This window comes from Aphelocoma coerulescens, chromosome 3 (genome assembly GCF_041296385.1).
Source record: "Aphelocoma coerulescens isolate FSJ_1873_10779 chromosome 3, UR_Acoe_1.0, whole genome shotgun sequence".
Lineage (NCBI taxonomy): Eukaryota > Metazoa > Chordata > Aves > Passeriformes > Corvidae > Aphelocoma > Aphelocoma coerulescens.
The window spans coordinates 30644755-30672075 of NC_091016.1; the positions used below are offsets into that span (position 1 = coordinate 30644755).

A 27321-nucleotide genomic window follows, 5' to 3' on the forward strand; every position below is an offset into this window, starting at 1 on the left:
AATCTTGTTCATTGTAGAGGAATAGTTTCAGTTGTGGTGATAAGTATCCTTATTCTTTTTCCTTATGCTTCTCAAAGTTTTGGGTATGTTTTGTGCATCTGTGTACTTTTTTTAGAACAGTGTGGGCAAATTTTCTCGAGTGGTACTCTGCTGTTCTCCATAGTGCTTCTCAAACTAAGAATTGCAATGTTGGAAGAGTTCAGTGTTGCCACTAACTTTTTCAAATGAAAACTCCTTATTGTTTGTAACGCTTGAGTAGCTTTTTCATCACTTGGTTTCCAGAGTATATCAAATTGTTTCAAATTACCATAGTTAAAATTTTATTTCCTCTGCTTGGAATTAGCCCATCTGGCAGTTGGTTGAACATGTAGATGGTGCCTCTGGGAAAGTATAGCAAAATAAGATAGAAGGGAGAAGAGAAGGAAAAGGGCTGTGTGACTTGAATAAGCAATTGGCCAAAGAAATCTTCCGTTTCCTGTAGCATGTTTTAAAATGCCTGCCCAAAGAACAGAGACATGGCTCCCCTAACACCTGAAAAATTAGTTTGATATCCCTATGAGGATTGTTTAAAGTTAGAAATATATGGGTTAAGTCACTATTTATAAAAATCTTGTAGGAAGTCTCAAAATAAATATTTAATTACTCTTAACATCTAAGTTAGTTTATCTACCTACTAGGAGAGATTCACTTGGAACTCAGGTTGTTTATGCATTAGCTATACACTCTCAAACTGTTGCCTATTAACATGCCTCTATTTAGATAGTTCTTTTCCTTTTAATAGGAAATTACAAGTAATGTATGTTTAATAGCTGTCTGTTGAAATTTGTGAAATTTGGCTTCCATTTAAAAAAAGTATAGAAAGAATGTTTATTTTTTAGCTAGTTGTAATTACTATAAGAATAATAAAGTTTGTTGAAACTTAGTTCTGTCTTATAATTTGATTGTTAAACAAGAAGCAGCATAACCCATAGGAAGTGAACTGAACTATTTATCCTGATATTTTTTGTTCAGTATTTAAGATCTAGTGTCTCACCCTGACCTGTCTTCGTGTGATAGAAGAAAACACTTTTTCTACTTAAGAAGTTTTAATCAAAATTTGACTCTTAGTATGTAAGGGAAGTAGTTGAATAAAACAGAATGCTGAAGAAAATATTTCCCTACCCTTCAGAATACAGTAGTCTTTGAAAAGAGTTTTGGTGCTCCCAGGCTATTTCTTTGCCAGCATCTTCCATAGGCTGAGGGACTTGACATCCTTTGAAAAGTTTGGAAGCAGAGCAGTGACTACAGTTAGCTGCTTTTATACAATTCATTGTGACACCTTGAACTAAGTCTAGGATTTGTCATAATTTCTATTGGTTTTGATGTTGTTCTATTAGGAAGGAAGTGCAGATAAAATCTTATGTTCTGCTACACTTATAACTATTTCTGTCTGGTTTTCCACAGCTCACTCTGTGGGCTTTCTGGTGAGTTACCCACACCGTACACTTTTTTAGTAAGAGTACTAAATTGGTTTCCTGTCCTTCCAGGCATCAGTTTTATTTGAAGAAAACCCCATGGCATATAAAATATTTGAAATATAGAAGTCTTCGTTATGTTTTGTTGAAAGTGAAGTATTTAAAGGCTGTTGAAGGATTTGGAGATTGTATGCCTTAATGGGGGGAAAAAAAAAGAAAAATCTACCTTTAAAAACCCAACTTTTAAATTTTTGTAAGGTATCATTTGTTGAACTTTTTCTTTTAAATCCACTTGAATTAAGTGCCCAGAGAAGTAACTTTAATGTAGCTGCAGCTACTTCTTTTAAATTGAAATTACCTGAAGAAGAGAAACAAGTGTTTGGTTTTTCTTTGTAAGAAAAGCAGTCTACCTGTCAGAATATCAGCAAATACAAAGATATTGAGGAAATTGTTTCAGAAAATATATTTGATAACACAATAAGCTACATTTCAGCATAAAATATTCTAAGTTTTGGGTTTGAGAAGAAAAGTTAATTACTAATTGATTCTCAGCTCTAGCACCTTGTAAGTATGTTTGGAGGAAAAAGCTATCGTGTTATCACAGGACACACATTTTCAAACTTGCCACTCTCTTTAACAGCTTGGCTTCATTTTTTCCTCAGTTAGCTAATCAAGGCTGATAAAGAATTGGAAATAGATTTTTGGTTTATTGTGGTCTGTTTTTTCTAATCCTACTTATCTTTCATTCACACATTTGTATACTTGACAAATGTTAATAAAATGTTTCATTTGAACTCTTCAGATACTATTCTATGAAAATTATCAGAACAGAGATTAATCCGTTATCCATAAAAGACATTTTTACCACTTTGATCTCTGACAATTTGGCTTTAATCCTGGTCACCATACACTGGCTTTCATTCTACATTCAGTTTATGTCTGGCTTTTGTTCCAAACTAGCAGATAAAGCTAAGTGCTATTCAGTCTGAAAAATTTCAGACTGTTTATGCTAGCAGGTGGCGTATGACGTGATATTGGCAGAGATGTGCAGCCCAGTGCTGGGAGAGCTCCATTGTTTTAGTGTATTGATCTGGACTTTGTGTTCTCCTGTGCCACTTCATTATTTCCAGGTCTCTGAAGCAAAAGCACTTGACTACTATGAAGGAGTATCTCTGCAGTGAAGAAGGTTATAGTGTTTTTAATTTTTGACATCTTTCGACTGCAGAGATGCTCTGGTTAGAAGTCATTAAGAGAGATGTGTGGTTTGGACTGGCAGGTCAGCTTCCTTGGACTTGTGACCCAGCTTGGGAGGTGCCCCTTGTTTGTCTCTGTGGGTAGCCAGGCTTCACTGCCTGGGATGTGCACAGGACTTTAACTTGCCTTTCCTTTTCATGGTTTAAAATATAAATGCATTTACTTTACATATAATTGCAGATGATCAATTGAATTTTTTTCTTCCCTTTAAAAGTAGGTATTCTAAAAGTCACTTAAAAATATATAAAGAGTTAACATGCAATGTATAGAGAATTTGGAAGTGTTCTTGTTTCTTAGGGGTGTTAAGTATGGGATTTGGGGATTTTTGTTTGTTGGGGGGGGTTTTTGCTGCTTTCGTTGCTTTTTTGCATTTTATTGCGCATTGAGGGTGGCACACTCAACTGAGATTTTGTTCTGGAGTGTAAGAAACCCTGATATATTTTTGACACTTGAAAAAAAATTGTCACTACAGTTTTTAATCTGGGTTATGTTTACTTGTTAGTCATTTTGCAAAAATAGTTTTTACTTCAATTCAAAAATCTTAATCTCAGATGTAATTTTGTATGCCACTTGTTGACACTGAGAAAGTACTTTGCTGATCTACCATCAGTATCCACTTTACTGGAAAACAAATAACCCAGAGCTGCTGTCTGGATCCCTTTTTTTTGTTTTTTTTGTATTCATCGTTGCATGGAGCAGTGCATATTCCTGTTATGAGTACAGACTGATGTAGAGTTTTATTTGTTATCACTTTTGTCCCTGGACATAAGCAGTAACTAACACTTTGCATACCTAGTAGGGGGAATTATTCTAGATGTCATCAGTAAACAAAAGAGCAGTGTGCTCCTTGCACATGAGAGTGTGTTCCCCATCTAATTAAGTTCCTGTGCCTGTGGCACTGTTGTCCTTTGCACATCCCACTGAATGCCTTACCCACCATGCTGGGAATTACTGCAGTTATGTCTCCTGATTCACATTTCTGGAAAGCCATGCTAGAGCTGCTTGGAGAGGCATTAATCTGTTACAAGGGGCTGACGGAGATGTTAAGGTCATATACAGTTCAAGAGTGAATCACAGGCCTTGATACTATGCATCTCCACAAAGAAGATGACTTACTTTGTCCCTGAAAATAAAAGAAGCTGATTTTTTAGGCTTCTATAGTGAATGTGCTTTCTAAGCTCGTGTGCTTTTGTTCTTGCATCTGAGTTACATAGGGTAGAAAAATCTCTTGAGCTTTAGAGGTTTTGTACAGTATATTAACTTCTAAAATAAATTCTGTATTCCAAATGTTTGTGTTGCAAATAAAACAGTCTCTAAAAAGTACCAGCGGGGAGGAACCACACCAAATTGATACATACAGAATTTAGGAAAAACAATGATCTTTGAAGTGTTTCTGGATTTTAAGTGTGTCTTTACTTTCTTCAGATCTCCTTTATTCTCATTTCTGCCTGAGATATTCTGCATGCTCCTTTTGGCTTTCCTGATCTGAATTTCAGATATGACCACATGCTGCTTGGTGCGTTTGAAGCAGTGTTTGGTTTGTGTAGGCCAGCCCATTTCTGCCTTCATCCAAATAGTTCTGAAATCTAATATTCCCGTGATGGGTATCTCTTGTATATAATGTGGTACTTTAAAATAAGATTGAGTTAATTTGCCTCTAAACCTGGTTGGAAGAGCTGTGCTGTGACACATGGCTGGTATTGTTCAAATGAGGCATCTGTGTGAGTTTGTCCTCTGTGCACAGAGCTGTCGATTCTCCCTAACTGCTATTTTACTCCTCACTTTTATCTTCAGTGTGTGGCCTCATGCCTTATCTGTCTCACACTATTCAAAGCCTGCCATGAACACAGAGCTGTTATTCTTCTGTCAGTCGTGTCCTCCGTGTTTGTTGCTCAAGTCAGAGTCACTGGCCATCACAACCCTATGAGATGCAGTAGCAATTTGCTGTCTGTGAAATGGGGATGTGACACAGAGGGGCTCGAAAGTGACCGCTGATTTTTGGATGCTTAATGTGAGATTAGCCCAGGGATCTTTCTCAGGGCATGTCACGCTTCAGAGGGGAAAAGGACAAGTCTAGTACTTTAAAGAAGGAAGAGACAAAACTCTCCTTTGAGCAAGACCTTGGAAATAAAGCAGGCACAGTTAGTGGGAAAGGGCGAAACGTTGGGTTTGAGTAAAATGCCTTGTATTTCACTGGCATTATGTGGAAGAGGCAGGTCTGGGAGCTAATGGCCAGGCTAGTGTTCAGCTCTGAAAATAGAAGAGCCTTTGCTCCCCCTTGTCTTCTTTGCAATCCCCTCCCACATTCACTGCATAGTTTTAAACTTCTGCAGTGAGTGAAGTGGGCATCTGACAGACAACAGCCTTCTTCACATATACACTCTTGATTCATCCCTGGAGAGAGTCTGTAATGTTCACTGGATGTGGCAAATGTTCTACAGAGTGAGCAGTATCAGAAACTTAATAGCTATACCATAGAGCATATACTGGAAGGTATTCTAAGATGGAAGGGGCAGCTGAAATGAAACTGAAAATCTTGATTTTTTTTTTTTTTTTTTAATCCTTAGAATCACAACCCTTAAATAACTTAATAATTCTTTAATGACATCATGGCAGTAGAGAAACTGACCTCTATCAGAGCACATTCTTGCCTGCCTTAGTGTCCCAGGTCTCCCAGGTCCAGCTGCCTAGGTTAAGGTTTCATGAATATATGTCACTGGATGTTTGTCCTCAATGCTCAGGCTGCTGCTGTGTGATACCAGGTCCACAACTGAGAGCTTTTTGTTGTTCATGTGGACCTTTGGATACATCTATAAAACCTTACATTCTTCAATATTGCTTTTTTCTAGGTCAGCCAAGCCTCCGAGAAGCTATCTCGATGTCATGTATAACTAATGGGAGTACAGGAAGCAGGAAAACTAGCCACAGCTCATCTGTTTCTGTTGCCAGAAAAGAAACACTTTCATCTGCTGCAAAAAGGTACTGAATTGTTACTAAAACTCAAATTTTTAGATATTAAAAAACCCCAAAACCGAACAGCGCAAGAGTTTGATTTTTGTCTCTGTGCAGCACTTAGCAGAGCTGCCTGAACTCCAGTAAGGCACAGATAAACTTTGGAGATTTACCATTTTGTTGGGATGTGTACAGAAGAGTTCTAAAAAGAATTCAAAAATGGAGAGTATTTCTCTAGTGTGTAGTGTCCAAAATTAATTCTCACTAAGGGAATAGGAAAATGTATTTCCAGTACAAATGGAAAATTTTTCCTTCTGGTATTCATATGCTTTTTTTTGTTGTTGTTGTTTTTTTTGTCCTTCCTTCCCTCAAGGAAATTAAAGGGCAAAAGTGACTTCATTGTCTGGAGTGTAAATAGTAGGCAATAGCAAAATAGCTGTGAGACAATAGTGAATTGTGCAAGATAAAGGTTTACATTTTTGGGTAGAAAATCTAACCCAAAATATGGCTACTTAGTCCTTATGAAGAATGTCTGTATCAGATCTCAAATGTGAAGAAATAACATTGCTTGAGTAATTTGTAAGTTGAATGAGCTAAGAACCTAACAATAGTGGTTTTCCTCCATGTAGTACTTTCAGCTTCTTACAGTAAACAAAGCATTTGCTTAACTGCTTTTTTCTGTGGGTCTGTTAGACAGACATGGCTTCTTGAGCAGTAGGTTTTGTACCTATTCTTGTTTGTTGTGAAGAACAGGCTGCCAGATATAGCCACGGGGCAGAGAATACTCTAATGTGTAACTCTGGTAAGTTATGTGAACAAATTCTTGGCCTCCGTAGAGTACTCTGGTAGCTCCAGTGGCTGGTTTATCTTCTAGAGTGGATGTAAATACTGTGCTGTACAACAAGACAGGGAAATTATATACTTCAGAGAATAAAAATGCTGCATGCAAATATAAACTGTATGAGAACAAACCAGAAGAAGCTTTAGTGCCCTTTGGAAAGCGAGGTAGTGCCCCACCCTTTTGCTCTTCTACATTGTGTAACATGCTCTTCTACATTTCTTTTTATTGGATTCTTACATTTACTGTTCAACAATAAATCAGACAGTGATCAGTGCATGTCTCTATCTGCTAGTGCGACAGGCACATGAACAAAAGACATTCCTGCAGGAAGGTATTTCTTAGTTAGCACTTTTCCATTAATCTTAGCCCTGTGGCTTTTGGCACTTTGATGAGAGCCAGTCCGGTTCCTGTGGTGTTCAGCTTGCATTTGTGCTGAATCACCTTCTTGATTCATTGGCTGCTCAACACTTGACTACATAAGAAGAGCAGAGTGGAGTGGCTGGCATCCCTTTCATCTGAGTTAAGGTCTTTAAAAGGAGACCTGGATAGGCCAAGAGAGAAAATCTTCATATGCAGAGGGCAGCTCTCCCTGGACCCCCAAATAACTGTCCAGGGGAGGTGTTGGTGCTTCCAGTGCAGCTGAAGACACGCGACTCCCTTGGTCAAGAAATGTATTTTAGAAAGGTCTAGGCAGGTTCTTTTTCCAGTCGTTCTTTCACTGTCATGTCTTTATTCCTTAAATTTATTTGGTATTTGGAAGAAATAAAACTTGCCCTTTTGTAAAATTACCAGCTCAAGAAAGGTGAAAGGAAACGTAAGTAAATGTCAACAGTAGTCCCTGCTCCTTACAAAGGTAGGGTAACCATGTTTTTTTTTAACACTTGTCGTGGTGAAAAGGAGGGAGGCCAAAGGAGACTGGAATGTTTCACCCCAGCTTCTCCAGGCCCTTCCTCAGGCCGAAGCTTGAACTGGTGCAGCAGGTGGGCATGGTCGTCTGTTGATAGAGAATTAACCTTTAGGTTCTGAATGGACCCCAAAGCCTGCCTATGGCTTTTCATGTTCTAACTCTATGCAGTCATACACCTAGCCAAAATAACTAGAAGGCCTACTTGTGTACAAACTGTTGCTGGTGTTGAAGTTTAGTGTGTGAATTTCTTCTATGAATGAGCAGTTTCATTTCCTGGACTGCTTCATCTTGTTCTATGAACCTGAACACTGAGATCATGGAAATGATCGGCTGCCTCAGTAGTTCCACAGCAGGAGGATGTCTCATTTCAACAATGGCATGCTAAAATACCAGCAGTCACTGCAATCAGAGCCCAGGAATGTCCCCTGAACAGCAGGTAGATGATGTCCCATTAACAGAGATGAAGTCATGGATGTGTTGGGAAAGTTTCAACCCTATAATCTGGACTAGAAACAGGTTTATACTTTGTCCAAACAAACAAAAACCAACAACCAATGACTGTTTGATCATTTTCCTTAGGACTAAGCATTCTTTTGAAGACAGCATCTGATAACAATAGCCTTGATGTTTCAGGGTGACCACCATCCACGGTAGATGCCAGTGTGTTGTGGTCCAAAGGATGAAACATTGTATTAAGTGAAATTAGAGAAGCTGCAAAATTAGGACAGATAGTAATAGCTCTCAACTACTCAGTTGTAGACTGAAGAAATGCCTCATCAAATTGGGTTTTGGAAAGAATTTTTGGATGCATTAAATGACTGTTTCCCAGAACAACTAGTCTTTAGAAACCCACAGGAAAAGATGCTGGTTTTGATTTGGTTTCAGCAGTTACACAAGACCTACTAGAAGAGGTATTAGTGGGAGAGCCACTCTATACTAGCCAGTCATAATACAATTAAACTGAAGATTTCAGCAGAAATGAGCAAACCAAATAAATTCAGAATAAAGATATTCAGTACTCAGGCTGCCACATATCTACATGATTTCCTACCAAATTGAAATGGCAAAAAAAAAAAGCCTACTTGCAACGTGGTGGTAGATAAAAGCACTTTGTTAGAATCCAAGGTATATCTCATGCTACAACCCAGAGTGAAACCAGAGTGGTCCAGAGATTCTCATGGCCCAGCAAAACAGGAGTGAACCTAATGGCAAAGAAGTGAAATGGATAATCCACAGTGACAAACTCAGTGAAAAGATTCCCACACTGAAACTGTGGTTTCTAGGAGACAGATGAGATGAGCTAAATGAGTTTGGGTAGGAACACAGGAAATATGAGACTGTATAAAGAAATGTAAGACTGCTCTCAGCAGGTGGCATTCACCTGAGCCTGCTGGGAGAGCGCAGAGGTGAATTGCAGAATTGCTGATGTGTCATTGTAAATAGGACATTACAAAAAGTGGTGAGTGTACCTGTCGTAGTAGGGATAGAGAGGACTTCTGTTTTCTTCAGTGAAAAGAGATTCCAACAATTTATTTCACTATACCGCATTTCTTGCAACAGACTGCAAAAAATGTAGTGTGCTTTGCATCCAGCAATGCAAGTTAAGTCTTCTGATTAAAAAATAATAATAAATTTCCATGCTACCAGTTAATTAAGGACTTTTGGCTATAAATTATTAATCAAAACCCCAATCAGTTCTCCAAGCTTTGTTCTCTATGATCACATATATGCCCTCAAGAAATGTGAAAGCTCGTTGTTTTGTTTTCATCTGATTTTTTTGAAAAGAAAATGTCACTCTGATGGATTATATTGACATTTTAAACTAGTTAGTATGTTTCACAGTAGAAATCCTGAGTGATCCTTACAAATGTGTCTGGTTTTCATATTCATGTTTTGACCTGTTTTTCAATGCTTTTCTTCTCTGAAAGCAGTTGGAAAAGTTGAACTCATGTAAATCTCGGTAGATGATATGCTTCAACTGAAATAACAAAAGATGCAAAAAGATGTTTTTAATAATATGTTAGAATTGGATGCCCATTTTTATTTATTTTGAATGTTGCCTTACTGTTTGCTTCGTGTTTGGGGAAAAGGTGAATGGAAATACAAATAATTAAGGTCATGCAAGGATTCGAGGTGGGGGAAATTGTTGTGAGGGAACAGAAATTTGGATTCTCATGTTCAGAAAGATACTCTTTCTTTTTTACTTTGCAGGTTACTTTTACCCTAAGAGAAATATCTTTCTATTACATTTTTAGCTGATGTTTGTATCTTGCTTTATTTCTTCACTGAGAAATCTTATCTTTGAAGATTTAGTTTTTTTACCTTAAAAAAGAAACAGGCCATGCACTTGAGAGTACTCTTCTGTTTCGGGTCCTGATATTGTTTGTGTGATTCAATATATTACAAAGTATGTAATTTCATAGAAGAGCCTTCTAATTAATCTTTCTGTTTACATAGCAAACCTTTGGTTTGGTTCTTAATAGATTTAAGGTTGCTGATGACATGGATTTAAATCTATTTCAAATATTAACCTCATAAATACAGCACTATGAAAATAAAGATGTGTTCTTAGCTGACATGGCTGAAGGCATTAAAGAAGTGGTGAGACAATCTGATATTAGTCAACTACAGATCAAAATAGCCATGAGTTCTCAGGGAGGATTTCCTTTGAACTCTGGTGCAGCCAGGGAGAGTCCAGGGACCAGCACCAGCATTCCAGGGTTTTGGTGGCAGCTCAAAGACAGTAGCAGGTATGTCCACAAATACAGTTTCATGGTGGACTTACCCTAATGCGAGACAGCACAAGTCACAGTCCTGCTTTTCACTTGAACTGAGCCTTGGCTGGCAGCGTGACAAGGTGGTCAGTGAGCTCTCAACCAGAGGATGGTTTTTTTCCTGAGGGATTGCAGACTTGTGGAGCATCAATTTGTGTCAGCTTTGAATGCTGTAGGAGCATGAACGAAGGACACACGCAAATCAAAGTTGTATTCATTTTAAAATCATAGTAAATGTAGTACAACTAAAATATGCAAATGATCTTCCATGCCTCTCTCACTGTTTCTTATTGTTGGAGCTAGTGGATAAACCTTATTTCAGTAAAATGCTAACGTGAAGAGACTGAGTGAATAATCAAAGTGTTCTTTCGGTGATTGTTTACAGTAAATTGTTAAATGCCTCTCCCATCTTTTCACAGAGGACATTTTCTCCCACCTTGCTAATTGATTTGCTTGTTCTCTTTTTTCCCTCCTTATGTTACACTTTATTTTACAGCGGTACAGAAAAAAAGAAGGAAAAACCTCCAGGACAAAAAGAAAAAAAAGAGGACTCTCATTCTAATGATCAAAGTGCACAAACTCAAGCATCACCTTCTCCCCAGCCCTCCTCACAGACTCTCCAAACACACAGGCAAACTCCAGAAAGCAAGAGTTCTGCTCCAGCTAAAAGGTTTTCACAGTACCACAGTACAGAACTAGAAAATGATTGTAATGATACTGAGTTCATATTTGACAACAAGTCATGTGAAATAGTTCTAATCTCATGATCAACTTAAGGTTTGATTCTTTTTCTGCTAGAGAAGATGCATTCAATTCGCATTGCAGCAGAACAAATACATAAAAATGCATGTTTTTCTTTGAATACATTTTTAAGATTACAGAGGTTTTTTGTTCTCAGATTAAAATCCTAATACAGTAGATTACCTCTACTCAGCCATGGTTCTAAAATATTAAATGATCACTCTGACTTGATCCTTCTCAAATACACTTCATAGATTTTGTGTAGATGAATTATGGAGTGTATTTTCCACATGGCCATTTATTACATCTCATAACAGTATTTTTTAAATACACTAGTATTTATCATTGCAACCCTTGGTTCAGAAATTTTTGCTCTCAAATTATTCTATAAAGTGACTGCAGTTTTGTTTTTGTTGGCTTTTTTTTATTTCATGGCCCTTCCTTTTAAATTCCTGCTAGGTTGCAGGATGGCTCACTTTGATTCTTTACATGAGTGAAGTTCTGGTTTTACACCCAGATTGTAGAACTGCTTGACTTGAGTAAAGGCAGAAGTTTATTGAGGATTGCCTCTTAAATTCCTGCTCATTTTTGTGGGAATTAGGCACAGAAAAAAAAAAAGGTACATTTTAGAGATACTAGATTGCTTTTTGAAGTCAAGAAAATGGATTTTAAGATTTGGGTGGTATCGTCTGAGTTTCAAAACTATGCAGATCACTTGGCGTGGTTTCTTTTTGGTTTTTTTTTGTTGTTTTGTTTTTTTTTTTTTTTTTTTTTGTGGGTTTTTTGTTGTTGGTGGTTTGGTTTTTTTAATTAATTATTTATTGTCACCTTACTGTTTTGGAAGGTGTAAATTTTTTTTTACTCTCTGGCATTTAGCGACTGAAACAAAATGAAAATGAAATTTATTATTCCAAAATTAACTGTAGTTCACAAGATTGTTGTCTTGCATTGCTTGAATTCACAGCTCTAATAAGTATTTAAACTTCCACTTGACTGGTGCATGTTATAACACTGCATAAAGGCTCTGTCTCCATGTCTTGCACAAACCTGTAAGTTGTCTGAACTTGCGGCCTGTTGTTCTCTTGCCTGGTATCTCGCTGTAAAGATGTCTGAAGTCTTGCTTACTAATCTTTTGCAATGTGGGGGAAAAAAAATGCCTTTTTTAGTCTCCTAAGGGTTTAACTTGATTTGATTAACTTGTTTGTCACAGGACCTTTGAGCCTCTTGAGGTGCTGTGGAAGGAGCTTGCCATTTTTAAGGTTGCATTTCAGGACTTAACTCCTGCAAAAAGCATTTCTGACAGGATGAAGTGTGATACTATTAGCAGGACATGTGCAAACTCTAAATCAGCTGGTTGAAGGATAATTTGGGCTAGATGACTTTTTGAACATGTATTCCATGATTAAGGTGTATGTGAAATTATTGAACTAGTGACTGCAAAATTTGCAAGTTCCCGTTAGTGTAAATTGGCTGCAATAAGATTGCTGAAAAATTACATCAGCATTCATGGATTTAATTGTCTGTAGTATCAGGGCAAACCTCGCTTGTCTTACTCATGCAAGAGGTTTGCAGACATTTGTTTCAAAAAGATTAAAGCCATTAATGTGATTTAGTAGGTGCTAACTGCAAAACTTCCATATGAAACCATAATCTGATAGAACTGTTCTGCCTCAGAAATCAATGTGCTAAAGCTGGTGAACAGTTAATCAGGGAAAAAAATTACATTGTTATCTACTTAATTGATTTTTTAAATATATTTTATTCTTTAAGGCGTATATACTTAGCCTCATTTTTTCCACTATTGTAATTTGTTAGTGATGTAATAATGAAATATAGAGTTATTTTGTTCAAGTCTTTATGTAATAGCATTTGGAAATTGAAAAGAATAGATAAAACATGTGGCAATTGTCTTGCTCAATTGTTTTCATTCATCCAGTTAGAACTTTTTGACTAATCTTTTTTCCCTGTTTCATGCTGCAGTTTGAAGGAAGATCTAGCTCTGCTTTTGTCTCCTGCTGCTTGATCTGTCCGTTGCATAAGAGTTCCAGTTATTGTTACGTTATTATCTTGTAATTGTAAAATATTTTTTGTTTCTTCTAGCATAAAGAAATCCTTGACTGTTGAAAAACCTCACAGTGCTTGGGAGAGTTCAGATGACAGTCGTAACAAGCTGATGAGAGTAGCATCAACATCTAAATTAATATCAAAGGTGGCAAAGAATGCAGACAAGTATGTATTGGTTTGGTACATAAAAGTAAGCGAACTTTAGAGTCAAAATATTATGAAATCACACAGTTCTAGTGATCTTACTGGTGTATATGCTAGGACCTTTTGCATCTTTGTTTTTACAAAATTTTGGGTACTTATACAACCTGGCAGTTTGGTGCTCCAGGTGCCCATGGAATTTTAAGATTATTATAAAGTAATTCTTGTGCAAATATGTTTTAATATTGCCTGATTGGATTAGCAGAATTATGACATTTTATGGCTTAATGCCAGTGATGTCAAACTTCCAACTGTTTTTTTTTCCTAATTAAAGCTGATTTGAAAATTCAAGTGTATTTCCTTGGAGTCAGTTTCTGGATTTCACATAGTGTATGTTGCCAAAGTAGACTGTAACAGTAGGAATATACTTCTTTGATTTCAGATAGGTCTCTCAGTTTAACTGTTTAGCAGGTTCCTGATTGCAGATTCTAGACAATAGGTAGGGATCTTCTTTTCAGTGTCACCTTCAGCAGGTGGTGTGTTGTAGCCAACCATTGCTCTCATCCCCTTCCTCAGCAGCAGGTTTTCTTGGTTTGTGGTCTCCAGTGAAGGCCTTTGGGGGTGAACAGCTCGGTAGTTACTCCTGCTCCTGTCAGCACAGGGGCAAGAGTTTGCTTTTTGTTGTAACCTCACATTGTTGACCCCCCTTGTGACCCACTCTTGTCCTCAGTACTCTCTGCCAGTTGGGCTTCCCGCTTTGCATTCACACACTTCGTTTCTCTTTCTGATTTGGTTGAAATTTTGCTGAAATTGTTGTGTTGATTTTTTGACTGACCCCTCTCCTATTTGCCAATATCCCCCCATTATGCTGGCAGCTTCTTCCAGCTTGGTGTTGTCTGCAGATTCCTAGATCTGCTTGTTAATTGTCATTCAAATAGCCCTTAACTGGTCCAAGGCAGAACTACCTGAAAACCCCTCCCATTCTGACAAACAAAGCACTTCAGACCTTTCAGAGTAATTGCCAGTCTTTTTATGATTATGTCTGTAGTTCTCTCCCTCGATTGCATATAAGACTGTTAAATACATAGTCGAGAGTGGTGCAAGTGCATTCCTTCTTCCCTAGGAATGGGAAGAACAAAACCAAACTAATGTTGGGTGTGGATATCGGCACATTTACTAAAAGCTTTGTGCTTAGCCTGAAGAGTTCTGCAGAGCAGTGGAGTGCTCTGTGTGAGGGAACTATGCATTACATATTTTGCAAGTATTTCCTTTCCTTTTATAATTGGTTTTCACTGTTGGCATTTAAAAGCCCTTTGGCAATATAGATTGTAGCAGGGTGCTGCGGGATAATATTTGGGAATGACAAAACCCTCTGCCTTGATTTTTTTGCTGGGGTTTTTGCTATGCTGCAAAAGTACCTTTCGTGGTGTGATACGTATTTCAAATTTGCTAAAAGTAAAAAATAAGTTTTACTTTTACTGACATTTTATATATTTGTTCAGACATGGTCAAAATAGACCAGTATTTTATTCCATTTTTCTATGAGTATGCTGATTTCTGAGAGACCTTAAATGTTGCCCTTCTACAGTCTCTAATGCAGAAAAAAGTTGGATATATAACAAAAGTGTGGACAAGAAAAGATTAGTTTTAATTATTGTTAGAGGAAGTTGTTCATAACTTGAAGCTGTTGTATCTTAACTATATTTGGCAGAAACAGAGCTTCAAACGTGAATTGTAGACCATCACCTGGTTGAAGACTGGGTGTTTTATCGTTGTGCACCTTGGTCTTGTGCTCAGATTTGTAGCAGAGGCGCTGTTTGCATACAAGGACACACATTAATACTCATTTCTTACTTGCATCCTGCGTGCCACATTTCCATAAGAACTGGTTGGTATTGTGCAAAGGCATATTGTTATACTGCATTTATTGCTCCCAGTTGAGAAACATTGGCCTCATCTGCTTGAAGCTATGGATTCTTGTGCAAGGGAATAGAATTCAGCCCCTAATGTGGGCCCCAGGGTAGAAATGTTTTACAAACGCTTTGCACTATCAGCTCAGGATATGAACTTTGTTTACGCTGCTCGTCTTCAAGTCAGCACCGAGCTGTAAATCAGTCTGATAAAGCAGTAAGAAGTAAGAGGGTTCCCATGGCAGCCCATCATTCAGTGGTTTTCAGGCAAGACTGGGAGTCCACTTTACATTTTTCATTTGGCAGTGTGGTAAAGGGTGATTCCACCAACAGCCAGAGATGACTTTCCTCATGCATATGCTTGACCCTCTGTCACTGTTACAAAAATTTGACCTCCATCCAGCTAAAAATACTGGATGCCACTCATATCTTTCTGCTGAATTTCAAATTAATTCAAGAGGGTGTTTTGTGCAATACATTCTCCTATCAAGGAGTGTTATTCCATTAAGAAGTAGGTCTGATGCTGGAAATTAGTATTTCTTCCCTCTTCACCAAAAAAAAAAATTACTGAGGTTTTTTTATGAGTAACTAATTTCTGGCTCTGGTAAGAAGAGATGTCTCAACTACAGTCTGTTGAAGACTTTGTGTTGCACATCCAGTAATGCTGCAGGGATCTGGTTTAAATGAAACTGGAACTTGCTTACATTTAATCCATGTGTCCAATAGAGTTAATTCCTAGAAAAATTTGTGCTGTTGTATGCTGACAGCTTATTTTGACAGGTGCTAAATGCTTTGCATGCAGGCCTGAGGATGTTTGGCAGCGTAAAACATTTGGCTATTACAAGTTCTTACTCTCAAAATGGAATTTTCCGTGCACAAGGAACATGCCCTCCATAATTTATTTTTCAAAGCTTTTTGTATTTTGTAATTATCAGAGTAATTCTTAGAAGCCCTTGCCATAGGGCCAAAGACTTCAAGTTACTTGAAAGATACAGTGAACTGCATAGAATGAGTAAAAATGCACTGCAATGGTCAAGATTAGCTGTTGAGCATCCTATACTACAGTTATACAGTACACAGAATCTGATGAGATTGCCAAATGCAATAATGAGTAAAAACTAGATGGTATTGCCTTGATAAGCATTTTGCATATTATTAATGATAATATTTTGAATTTTTCCCCAGGCACAAAGATGTCATTGTCAGCCAAGGTAAGTAAAACTATTTATTTTTAAATACTGGATGAAGTTGAAAATATTTGCTTTTGATTGAATCCTGTAAATGAATATGTTGGGACATAGGCATATGAAACAGGGGTTTAGAGGTAAAATGGCGTTAATCAGCTCCAAGAATTCATTTGGCAAAAAGTTACTTCAGACATATATATGAATCTTTGAAATTATGGAGAAATACCTCATCAGATTGGATCTTTAGTAAGAACAGAAATTTTCAGTAGGTGGGTGGTGGGAGGATTTGATTTACAAGCCCCTTTTTAAAAATTATTTTCTCAATATGTATGTGCATAGAGAGCGGTTATGAAAACACAAATCTCAAGTTTTGACCTATGTGCCAGTCTTCATCCAAGCAGGTGTGAGTGAGACTTTAGAAATAGTTTTAAGATATTTTATTTCTGTCCCATAACCAGCAAAAATGTCAACTCGTGAAAAAAACAGCCAAGGTAAGAATTAAGCTATGCCCTTTGGTTGCTTTCTTCTAATTTAGCACTCTCACGAATCTTTTATTTGGCTTTTCACCATCAAAGAGTATCAATGCATATTCTCTTAATATTTCAACTCTTTATATGCATGTGCACATTGCAATCTATATGGGATTATTTGGGGATAGTTAAAATAAATTACAAGCACACATAATTTCCTTGGAGAGGAATATGTGTTCAAATGGAAGTCTTGCATTGTTGCCTAAGATATCAGAGTATTAAGAACTGCCAACTAAAAGATTTGTTTTATCTCAGCTTTCTGTCTTGCCAATATTACAACATATAAATGCTGATTAGACAAGAACAGAGACTGAAGGTTTTAATACAGTCTCCTGAAATGAAAAATGAGTCTCTTCTGAAGTCTGTGTCTTTGCACCAATGAATCTTGCGTTCTGTGGCTACCTGCTGCTGCTGGCCTGTTCCATAAGGAAAAGGAGCCATCTATCTGATCTGGTGGGATGTGACAGCAAAAGAAGTCCACTTCTGTTGTTGCAAAGCTACTCTGCTTTGATGTCCTGCAAACTGTACTGAAGCATGCAGTTTCAAAACTAAAGCATGTAACCCAAGTGCATGCTGTACACAACAGATCTATGTACAGGGGTTTTGTCTCGTGCTTTTTTTCTGCTAATTAACAAATCTGTCGTCTTCAGAGTCTGTGCTGCCAGCAAGTTTACATTATTCACAGTTTGATTGCTTTTGGTTCCTTAAAACAAGAAAAAAAAGCCCTCAGATTTTTTTTGAAAGTTCATGTACAAATAGTTGGAATAAAAGCAAAAATCAACTTGAATCCAATTGCTTTATCTTTTTCTAGTTCACAGAGAAATTACAGGTATAAAAATATTCTGAATTGATGCTTACCAAGAGCGTCTTCAGAGACAAGATGTGTGAAAGAGAATGAATAAGTATCAAGAACAAAGAAGAAATGTTTCTTTATGCCACGGTGCTTAACACCAGCTGTGGAACAGTACACCGTGTGCAGCAGTGGTTACTGTAAAAGGAAAGCTAATCAGTAGTGGCCAGACCAGCTGCAATTTAGCTTTGCAAGTTTTTGAATAAAACTGTTCTGTTAAAAATACCTTTTCTAGTAAAAACAGCTTTTCACAAAACAAAGTTGTGTATAGCTAAAATACCTTCAGTACTAATTATTTCCTTACAGCATGCTTCTGCAACTCTGCATGGTCTGCCAAAAATGGACCATCCTGAAGTTCTCTCATTCTGGGAACTGGAACTTCAGTAGCCTCGATGTGTTCCCTGCTATCTACTGTGTTATTATGCTGAGGATGTGATGAATGGGCACCTTCCAAGTGTGTCATGCCACAGTCTGTCCTGAGCCTAACTGAAATGAAAGAGAAACATGATGCAGATAGCAGGGCCCCACATATATGGGAGGTGGAGGGAAAGTCTTGTCATAGAAAATGCATTTGCTCCATTTTAAACACGTGGAGTTGCAAAACTGCCTCTAACATGGATGCATTTGCAGTCAGAGAATTCAAAGATTTTTTTTTTTAAATGTGGACCATTGAATATATTTTTTGACAGGTTTTAGAGTATGTCTGTGTGTCTCTATGTGTGTGACTGTGGTAGTTTTTGTGTTGTGTTTACTGCCACAGAAAAAAAGGTGTAAGTTACTGTTGTTGGAGCAGGTTCACCCATCCTTTCCAGTATAAGCTTAGCAATACTTTGTCACTCCTCTGTCAGGGCAGGCGACTTTAGCCTGTTTTGTACTTGACGGTTGCCACATAAGTACACCAATTTCCAGTTGGCACCTTGACCCAGCTGGTCAGGAAGCTGAAGAGTTGCACAGACAGCATAAGGTTTCTGAGGTAAATCCTGTGGACTTGGACAGTGTTGGCTTGGACAGGTTGGGATGAAGAGTTGCCCTTGCTCATGGTGTTTGTACAGAACTTTCCTGTTCTGGAACAAAAAGGCACAGGAAGTTACAGCTGCTTTAACACTCCTTTGTGGCTTGTCAGTCTTTGCCTCTAGGGGTGAGCAGTCTCTAGCACGGTGTTAATTAAGTTACAGCAGCTCCCCTGAGCTGCTCATTTCACTGAGCTGTGTGTAAAACACTGTGTATGCCCCCAGCATTCACCTCCCATAAGGATTGTGTCCACGTGCTTCCTAGACCTAGGAATTCTGTGAAGGAGGCTCTTGAGAAGACTGCTGATGTGCAAAGCGTCAAGCTTCAAAGCAAATCTATGGTAAAAATACGTCAGTGTCTTTATACACATTTAAAATAAGTTTGGAATCACTGTGAAATTGCAGACTTTCATAGCAGAAGGTGTTTGCATGGGATAATGGGATGGAAGATGACAATTTTGTGTTGCTTTGAACATCCTGGAATCACTTTGTTTCCATTTTTTGATTCACCCAATAAAGAAACAGCTTTGAAAATGTTAGTATAGTATAGTACCACAAAATACAGATGAATACATTTTTGCATGCGTAGTTCTTGGAATCTAATTTTTCTAGCAGCAGAAGTTACTGCAGTAATATCTGTCTTGTGATAGTCTGTGTAGATCCATTGTGGTTTCTGTTGGTGTTGGCATTAGCTATTAAAGACTTGAGGAGCAAGTGAGGGTCTTAGATGAGCTTCAGCAGTGAAAGGCATTAGCTGTGGTGTCAGAATTGGCTTTGGTTTGGTGTGGAGCCCCCCTGAGAGTGTTGCATGTAAATGTCAGCAAGACACAGACAATTCTCTTCTGCCAGGAGCAGCAGCAGCATGGGGAGCTGCAGCCTGCAGCTGCCTTGTGTGCAGCCACTTGATTTTCTTCTGTTTATGTCCATGCCTAAGCCACAGGTGTTGCAGTGCTCATCTCATACCTTCTCAGTACCCAGTTTTGTTCCCTCGGTGCCTTTATCTCTCCCACTCGGGTTGAATTGCTTGTACTTCACGTTAAGTTAGGCCTGAGCTTTATGCTTCTGGGTATGTGCTGAAGCAGAGGTAATAGGGTCAGTTTGTTTGTTTGTCCTTGTAAACCACACCAGCCCTTTTACGATAAAATCCAGTACTAAAATTCTGTGAAAATCCAATAAAGCTATGGGTGAAATGAGCAGGTGCTTACTACAGCCTTAAAAGGACCCTAACTAAAGTTATTCTTTTAAATTCTTTACCAGCAGGTGTTTCTAATTGCCTATAAAAGCCATCTTGCTTCTGACTTCAGCAGAAACATTTTTAAAATATTAATCATAAGGCATTCATATTTTTATACCCAGAAGTTAAAGACCTGGCTTATTTTAAGATAAAAGGTAATTTATTTCACTGAGATTGTGTTTGAGTTTAGTTTTCAGTGATAGCAGCTCCATATATGAATCACTTGTTCACTTATTATAAAGTAATAAGAGACACTTAAACTTCTTGAGTGGCAATAAAAACCATATGTGAAAGAATTAATGAAAAACATTCACTGCATTCCTAAGTTTTTTGGGTTTTATTTTTTGGGTTTTTTTAAATTGTGCTTTATTAGTTTCCAGTACTTTTTCTTCTGTTAGTTTAACTGTACTGTAGTTTTAGCTTCACAGACAGAACAGCCATGGAGCACACAATGGAAAAAATTTACCCTGCTGACAATGTGTCCTGTCTGCTGAGAGTGCAGAATTCAGTGGCTACCTCAGATCACTTTTTCATCAGACAGAGATTTTGTATCAGATGGTTGTTTAAGGTGCTCATGTACCTGAGGACAAATGGAGACCCAGTCTGTCATTATTGGGCTTCTTGCTCTTGTTCAGGCACAGTGCATATTATTAAAAACCATCAGTACTGTCACAAAACAAAATTGTGTATTTGGGAGTTTTTGTCATTGATTCTTGGTGAAGTCTGGATTTTATTATTTAAGCAGGAAGCATTTAGATAGTCTTATTGAGCTTCTTTGTGTCCAGTATTCCTTTTTGAGTCCTTGGTTTTCTTCTTTTTTTTTTTTTAATGAAAAGCTGGAGTTCAATATTTAACTTCAGTTATTTCAGTGCTAATGGTAACTGTTGTTAATACCTAGATTCTTAATGTCACCTAATAGGTGAAAAAGCAAAGTTTACTTATCAGAGTATCCAAATTATTAACCAAAGATCTGTTAAGAAATTTCAAGGCAAAGCTGTAAAATCATTCCAAATCAAGGCAAGTCTCTTGTCTCATCTGTTGTACTTGACTGTTCAGTTGGTGTTGCACCAGGGCTCAATAACAGCAATGCACGTCTGTTTGTCAGGTTCAGCAGGCATTGGCACATCATAGCTTGGGCTGAGAGATGGCAGACCTGCAGCCACGTTTTAATTCCACTGTAACATATAGAATGTACAGGTCTGGGCTTGGTGGCTGAATTTGGTTATTTGTCTCTGTGCTGTTAGCACTGGTTTGAATTAGAAACAGGGTTATAAGCTCTTGTCCCTCAGGTCAGTGGTCCTGCAGAGTTCTTGGACACAGGCCTGAAAGCAGAAGGCTTGTGGGAAAGAAGCTATTTGTAGTATTAAAAAGCGTAACTTCACTGGTCAAGCAACTGGAAGGTGAAGACAGATTAATGAATGTACCCTGGATGTGGTAGTTTATTCTATGTTACTAGACTGTTCTGCTTGGCCAAGCTAGTTGGAGTCTTTTGGGGTTTTTCATTTGCTTGTAAATCACTTTAGGGTGCTGCTACACACAAATAGAGCTGAGCTGGGGTTTTAGTGCATTGGCACATGTTGATCTTTCAAACTAGATGGGGTGGGACCTAATGCAAAATAGTCATAATTTGCAAAATTACTGTAATAATTCCTTTAGAACTTAACTTGTGTGTGTGTGTGTGTGTATATATATATATATATATATGTATGTGTGTGTGTAATCTACTGTATGCTCATTAGACATCCCATTATGTATACACTTGTTAGCTGAAGAGCAGTTAATTACAGCACAGACTTGCAGGGCAACCTCAAAGTGTCTTGTCTAATGAGGAATAGTGTAATAAAAAACACATTCTTCTAATATTTTGTCTAGTTTTGTTGAAGAAATCATTAATTGAGGGTGAAGGTTTTTCATGTGCTTCTACAAAAGTACTTGATGATTTCTTTTTGTGGCATGTTTTTTAGAAAACAGGAAGACTTTGGTTTTGTAGTGTCACTGTCTTCAAATTTCTGGAGTATCTGGGTAGCAGCTTTCATATCTTCTGAATTGCTTTTTGCTCCAGATACTTCTGAGTTAATCTACAAAGACTTCTTTGATCTTTTTTTCTCCTCCTTTCCCATTATTTTTATTATTTTCTTTTGCAAGCCTTTCATATTCCCCTAAAAATATGATTGACAGAAAGTAATAAATTGCTTAAGTGCCACTGCATGAGTCTTTCTGTGCTGGCGTCTTGGTAACGTGAATTTCAGCCTTTCAGATGGTTTGTATTGCAATATCTTTGCTCTCTGTTATCACCTGCAGGGTTTTTCATTGGCCTTACCTTCCAGCTTGCTTTCCCTGAATTGCTGGGTTTTAAGGTTTCTTCCAAAGGTGATTTAATAGAAATTGTTGGGAGTTGAATTTAAATGTTACTGAGCTGCTCCTTCTTTCTTCTTCTTTTCTTATAAGGCCTGATTAAAAGCTGATTCATGTTAACGGGAATCTGCTCTTGGTACAAGGAGGCTTTGCAGTAAACTTTCAGCCAGTCCACTATTTGCCTACAAGTTTTTATTTGCCCCAGTTTTAGTCCTGGACTGCCATGCCTTATCAACAGGTTCCTTGTGTGCAAGGTAGCTATGCTGGCTTACAGTGTCTGTCAGAGAAGATGCACTTGTATCCTTGCAGGTCAGCCAGGCTTCTGGAGCTCCCTCTCACTAGCAGCACCTTGTTTCACCAACATATTTATTCCTTTCCTCTCTGTCAGGCTGTAAACTTCCAAAGAACATGCTGTAAATACTTTGGTTCCTAACATCTGCCTCCAGTCTGCTGGGACCTATTTGGCTTAGTGTTTACACTAATGAACTGAACACAGGGAAGTAGAAGCACTGAAATTTCGCTGATGACACGAAGCTGGGAGTCCAAACTGGTCGAGTTGGAAGCTGAGATTTTAATACAGTGAGACCGAGATGTTCCTGAGGCTGGAGTAGTATAAAATGTAATTAAATTATTCATAGTGAGAGATCACACATACAGGAGTTGCTAGCAATGTTCTAGCTATAAATAGGTGCTTGCCAGAATTAAATGGTAGGGAAAAGGGCTATAACATGCAACTTAATTGTAGGAAGATTGAACCACTCACTTATTGAGAAAACATAAAAGCAGTCCCAGGATGTATCAGAAGTAATTCTAGTGGAGATAGAGGCCTTGTGGAAAGTGTTAATGCATCAAAACCCTGGTAGGTTCTCCTCTGTAATACTGCATGCACCCATAATCATGAAAGCTAAGTTTTGTGGTGCTGTAGGAACAGCCTAAACCCTTATTATGCAAAAAGAGAGTTAAATAGCCGGATGATTTTATGTTTTCAGAATATGCAGGCTGGGAGGGTTGCTATTTTCATGCTCACCCAATGCACTTTCTGACAGCAGATTCTGTCTGAGGGCAGACCTGTGCTGAAGAGAGCAGCTGTGCTGTCACACACACACGGAAAGAAAACAACCTGGCCTTGGATTATTGTCACCTGGAAGTTGAGAGGTTTCCAACTAGTAGTAGGAGGAGGTTTTTGGATGCTATTCTGAAACACATCAGCAGAGTGTGTTTGTGTCTCTCCAGTGACAGCCAAGGCTCTGCTCTCCAAAGTGGATGCTGCAGCATCCTGTGGAGTAAAAAACATTGACGCGAGCAGAGAGAGGGTGCTGGGGGAGCATGTTGGGTATCTGTCAGGCTGGACTAGGCTGAGCTGAGACAAGTCATGAAGTTTCTCCAGCTCATTGGATTAATTTTCAAAGCCACATGCCTGAACAGTGCTCAAGACCACCTTTACATGCACCCTCGCCATGTCCTGCCTTCTCTCTTTGTGTCTCTCCTTCTGAGCAGTGTTTTTGTGTCACTTCAGCTGACTGTGGCCACATTTTAGTCAAATTAAGTGTTTCTGCATCTTTGATGCCGAGTTAATAATTTCCCCAAACCTCTGGGGAACCCATGGAGAGCCAAGACCTGCATGGAGTCTGCTTAGGTCCAGCACGCCCAGAGGGCTGCTATGTGAGGCTAATATGCCTGAGCCAATCCTGGGACCATAAATTGGGAGTGCTGATCCCATGTTCCCTGGCACTTGTGTAAAGAGATTGTTGAGGCTCCAGAGGTGAAATATTGTAGAGCCAAGCAGAGTTTGGCAAGGGCTGTGAATTTGAGCTCAAAGCTGCACAAAAAGCAGCTACAGCTGTTCCTGGTGAAGAGCTGGCCCCTGGAGCCAGGGCGCTGCAGTCACTTGATGCTTCTTTTTGTAGCAGCTCGGGGCCTGAGCTGTTATATTTTGTGTGGCATGGATAGTCCATAGCACCTGGGTGTGCTACTGCAGAGCTTCAACTGTACTTTTTGGTTGGTTTGATCCATATTTGAAAGGATTTATAGGATGTCTGTGGCTGCAGATTAATTAACTTAGCAAGTGCCAATGGTTCTTCACAGTATGCCCACCTGGCCCTTTCCACACACATTCCACAGCCCCACTTTCCCCAGATGCTTCTGCACAGTGGATAGTGGGGTCTGAATATCTCTTTATACAGAATAAAGAATTTTTAGTTTCATACCTAGTGTTTTCAGGCTGGTAGATACCAGAATTGTCAAGGATTTTTTGTTGGTTGGGGTTTGGTGAATTTTTTACCCAATCTCTTTAAAATTTTTGACTTCTTGTCATCCCTTATATACATATCTGTCATAACATGACCAAGGCTCTTTTCTCCCAAAAGAAGGGAAAAAAAGTCTAGACATGCTGCTTTCTACTGGAAAATATTGAGGCTGCAGCAAAGGAACATAGTCTAATGCTCTTGATCATTCAGTTGAGCAAGTAAAGTATGAAAGAGTTAAATCACTGATTTTCTTAAGTTGCAAATACAAGAATTTGGCCTCAGGCAATTAATTGCTATTTGAGAATAGTGTGGATATGCTGTCATCCTCTCTAGTATTTCAAAAGATTTTTACATTAATATTATATCTGCTCTACACGTTATTCTAACAAAAGAAAATTTACAGTATTAGACAAAAAAAAAAAAATTATTCCAGTGGGTTGTTTCTTTTCTTCTAATCCTTCCTTTTCTTTAGGGAGAGGCTTAATCAAGTTTTACCTAGCCTGTGTCTTTCTAGCAAGTGTTTTAAATATGTATCTTCAAAGGTAATCTGGAGTAAATTGATCTAGCCAATAAAGGTAAAAAAATGTTCTTTCTTCAATGGGAAACTTCAGAGAGCTAATTTGTATCTGAATGCCTTGTAGATACTCTTTTCCCTAAGCTCCAGGAGAGTCTCTGCTGCCAGAGACTTGACTGAATTCCTCTTGGACTCCTCATCTCTCTCATCTGCAGAGTCCAGCAGGTGCAACTGCCTCCATCCATTAGAACTTCAGTTGCAGGTTGTCTCCACTGTTCTAAGCAACAATGAGAAATTTGATCCTAGATTTTTGGTGTCATTTTGCACTGATCTTGTGGAACCAGAAGTGTCAAGCTCAGTGTTAAATTAAGAATTTATGGTTTAACAATGAACAGCCTTTTGTAAATACCCTCAGGTATTAATTTATAAGACTGTGGGTGCCAGATTTTAATAGAAAGGTCCTTGTTAATACATTACTCTTGGGTTTGGCCAGTGTTATTTTATCTCTGAATATACATGCTATAAAAAATAATATTGGTGGATATATGAGACATGGTACTAGTTTAGAGTAATTATCTAAACATTCACATCAAACTAGTGACAGCTCCAATCTTTAGCTTTTCTTAGCAATTCAATTAAGCAGTGCACATTTGGTACAATAACTATTTTGTCTAATTTAGCTACCAGGGAGTGATTTTCTTTGTTCTTTTTTATTTTATCTGGGACAAGTTTTCTAGTGTTCTAAGTGGAGGGACTCACCGGGTACTTGTTTAAAGGACCCCTGTTTGTTCTTGGAAACAAGCAAGACAACTGATTTTCATCTCTTCAATATTTGTTCCTTTCATACCAGACTTATATGGCTCAACTTTCCTTGTATTAACATGCTAAATAAGAAAAGCTTTTATATATGTGTTAGTTCAATTATTATGATTCCTGTTCAGGAATAATTTCTGGAACCTGTGGGGTTTGTTTTGCAGTAGCTTTCAGTTGTATTTGAGCTGTTGCCTCCAGCATAGGGTAAATGTTCTATCAGGATCAAAAGCGACACAAAATTCAAGTAAAATGCATTTTTGTTTTCAGAAGGTTGACTTCAAAACACTAATAATATTTTTTCAGGTGTGGGAACTTGGTAAATTTGATAATGGTCTGCTTCATCAAACAAACAAAAATATTTAAAACTCTTAAGCCTGTAGAACTACAGTGTGTTAAGAGGAAAACCAGAAGTTTTTGACAAATTGAGCCATGTGTGTTGGGAAATCTTCACAGTGGGTGTCACACATGTAGAAGAACACTCCTAACTAGCTTTTGTTCAGGTATACAGTTTCATTGTTCTAGTTAAGTCTGAGCAATGCAGTGTTGTTAAAATCATGCACAGGTTCATGGGTAGATCTTTCTAAGGTAGGAGTTACTGAACACAATATATGGTTTGGTGACCACAGTATGTGCCAATGCTGTCCAAATAATTGCTGTGTGCTAGGATCATCAGTGCTGTATTCCAAGCTAGTGCTTTGTGCTGTTTTTAGACCTGAGGAGGTATTCCACAGACTTTCACACAACACTATAAATGAAATTATAAAATCCTTTATGATAGAAATACTTCCTTTAAATAATCTAGAATGTTCACCATATTTTTCCTGTAGGTCTGTTTTTTGCTCTTTTTCTATCTTGCCTAGGTTGAGTGTCAAGAATTAATTTCCAAACGTTCTACAAAATTGCTTTATATCTTTAGTGGATGAAAATAGTTACGAGTTTTTCTTCTTTCATTCTCTGACTGCAGTTGGACAGAATATGTTTCTGTGGTCTGTACAGTAGGGGTATTTCAAATTCAGGGAAGGGTAGAAATCCTAGTTTAAGGGTAGTCTAGCTCACAACTTTGATTATTTCTCATTTTTTGTGTCTTCTAAAAATGTTTCTGTTAGCAGAAGAAACTGTTTTTGAGACTACATTGTTTCTGCTGTCACCAAAATTAGCTGATTCTGTTGCCTTTTTAGATCTCCAAGTCTGACTTGAACTATTAAGTTATGGTTCTGTGGAAATAAGTCTGAGTTTCTCATCATTTCAATTTCAGATGTTTTAGGGAATGCCAGACTTAGATTGCACAATCATTGCAGTCTGAGTATTAATCTTATGCTTAATTGGGGAAATATTTCCAAGCATTCCTTGGGCATTATGGGGAAGTCTGTTTCATGTTTTTTTTTTTTTTTAAGAAGTACAAAAGTAATTGTTTAGAAAACTTAATTTTAGGTCTTAGTTGTGTCAAATGTGGTTAGAGATTTCTTAATACTCTGTTGCTAATTTACAGCTATTCTACTCCAGTTCTACTCAACTATTTAAATTTTGGTTTGAACTCTTGAGTT

General features: G+C 38.0%; 1 protein-coding gene across 8 annotated transcripts in view; it reads left to right on the forward strand.

The window, feature by feature from the left end:
• EML4 (EMAP like 4) overlaps positions 1 to 27321 on the forward strand; it is a 150249-nt gene that overhangs the window by 85230 nt on the left and 37698 nt on the right. For 3 of the 8 annotated variants that reach the window (XM_069009684.1, XM_069009682.1, XM_069009685.1), the window contains exons 3-7: positions 5558 to 5687; positions 10679 to 10852; positions 13024 to 13152; positions 16224 to 16249; positions 16684 to 16716. In XM_069009684.1, coding sequence (XP_068865785.1) covers positions 5558 to 5687; positions 10679 to 10852; positions 13024 to 13152; positions 16224 to 16249; positions 16684 to 16716 — 492 coding nt within the window. The remainder of the gene's footprint in view (positions 1 to 5557; positions 5688 to 10678; positions 10853 to 13023; positions 13153 to 16223; positions 16250 to 16683; positions 16717 to 27321) is intronic. The other 5 variants (XM_069009683.1, XM_069009686.1, XM_069009687.1 and 2 more) reach the window with 5 other exon arrangements.